The sequence below is a fragment of the Sinocyclocheilus rhinocerous genome, unplaced genomic scaffold (assembly GCF_001515625.1).
Source record: "Sinocyclocheilus rhinocerous isolate Xijiao unplaced genomic scaffold, SAMN03320098_v1.1 scaffold514, whole genome shotgun sequence".
NCBI lineage: Eukaryota > Metazoa > Chordata > Actinopteri > Cypriniformes > Cyprinidae > Sinocyclocheilus > Sinocyclocheilus rhinocerous.
The window spans coordinates 473,067-475,073 of NW_015658605.1; the positions used below are offsets into that span (position 1 = coordinate 473,067).

Here is a 2,007-nt window from a genome sequence, read left to right on the forward strand (position 1 = left end):
CCACCTTTCAGTAAAAAGAGTCGGTTTCTTTTAATAGCTGGAAAACAATGCTATATTTGCATGTCTATTACTGTGTAATGCATGTCTTAAGCTGATGTCTTCAAGGGACTCACATCGCATGTGTTGTCTTGTAGGTCAATGGAGCAGAAGGAGAGATCGAATATGAAGAGATCACGTTGGAAAGGGTAAATCTTACAAACAAGTACAGTGCTGTATTTTTTAACATAGGTCTTTCTATGTATGGCTGGGTGCCTTTTCCAGTTTGACAAGGTATTTTTTATATTTTTAATATGAAGTACTATTTTGTAAGAGTGAGATTTTACATAACCTTTGTGAAAAAAGAAGTATGCTTAATTATATTGAATGTGTACCTCAAATCTTATAAGTATATTTGGTAACACTTTATTTTAAGGTGTCCTTGTTATACATTACATGTGCTTACTATTATAACAACAATTAATTATACATAATTACATGCAAGTAACCCTAAGCCAAATCCTAACCATATAGTAAATATATGTAGTTAATTAATATTACTCAGTACTTAAATGTACATTACACTGTAACAAGGACACCTTAAAATAAAGTGTAACCGTATATTTTTTACAAAACTGTATTTGCAAATGATATAATCTGAATTAAATATGGCCACTAACTTAAAGAGACCCTTTGATGGCTGTTTCTTAGTAGACCTTCAAAAAGTGCTCTTCGTAATGTTGTCAAATTAAAAGGTTTACTTTAAAGTACATTTTAAATCATTATGTTTTAATAATCTTTTGTTGATTATCAAGGAAGCATATTTATTTTGATGTATTGACTAACATACTTAAGTACTTGATTATTTTATTATAAGGTAATTTAACTTTAGTGTGCTATTCAGAATGACATTTAAATATATTTTAAAGGGGTCATATGATGCGATTTCAATTGTTACAAGCTCTTGGTGCATAAAGAAGATCTGTAAAGTTGCAAAGACTAAAGTCTCAAATCCAAAGAGATATTCTTTATAAAAGTTAAGAGTTAACCACGCCTACCTAAAACGCCTCGTTCTAACACGCACGCACATACCTACGTCACTATCTGGGAAGATTTGCATAACGCCGCCCAAATATTCACGCAAAGAAAGAAGGCGTAACTTAAAAATATTTGGCTGCACAACTGTTGATAATTCTAATAATAAATCAGCATATTAGAATGATTTTTTAATATAAACTTTAATACAGTTTCATTTAAGTGTCTGAAAACATTAGATTCAGGTCACACTTAACTATATATTTCTGTATATAATTATTAAGTATATTAAGCATATTATTTCAGTACTATTCTTTTTCACAATGGATTCTATCAATAAATGACATGTTTCAGTGTTAATAAATTGCATTTGACATCTAAAGCGAAATTAATGCATGTGAATATATGTTGGCACCCATAGCAGAGCTTCAGTTTATGTGAATGAGAGACTGTCATTCTGTTGAACGAGCTGGACGTGTGTGTGTGTGTGTGTGTGTGTGTCTAGGGGAACTCTGGGCTAGGCTTCAGTATCGCCGGAGGGACTGATAACCCTCATGTCGGAGACGACCCCAGCATCTTCATCACCAAGATCATTCCAGGAGGAGCCGCCGCACAAGACGGGAGACTCAGGTAACACACAGTCTGCATGTGGATTGAATATACAGTGACCCCAAAAAGTATTTAGGAGCTTAAGTGATGTTTACAAATGTATGAATGTCATTGCATTAGGGAAACATTGATTTATCATATTAGAAAACCTTTTTGTGAAATATAACTTTCTTTGAAATTAATGCCACTTATCTAACACAATGGCATTCATATGTGACCCTGGACCACAAAACCAGTCATAAGGGTCAATTTCTCAAAATTGAGATTCATATATATCCTGAAAGCTGAATAAATAAGCTTTCCATTGATGTATGGTTTGTTAGGATAGGACAATATTTGGCTGAGATACAACTATTTGAAAATCTGGAATCTGAGGGTGCAAAAAAA

General features: G+C 32.9%; 1 protein-coding gene across 1 annotated transcript in view; it reads left to right on the plus strand.

Moving 5' to 3' along the window:
* LOC107722747 (disks large homolog 4-like) overlaps nucleotides 1-2,007 on the plus strand; it is a gene marked incomplete at its 3' end in the record, with an annotated part of 84,626 nt that overhangs the window by 71,208 nt on the left and 11,411 nt on the right. The window contains exon 6 of the mRNA XM_016531213.1: nucleotides 1,517-1,641. Within this exon, the coding sequence (XP_016386699.1) occupies nucleotides 1,517-1,641 (125 nt within the window). The remainder of the gene's footprint in view (nucleotides 1-1,516; nucleotides 1,642-2,007) is intronic.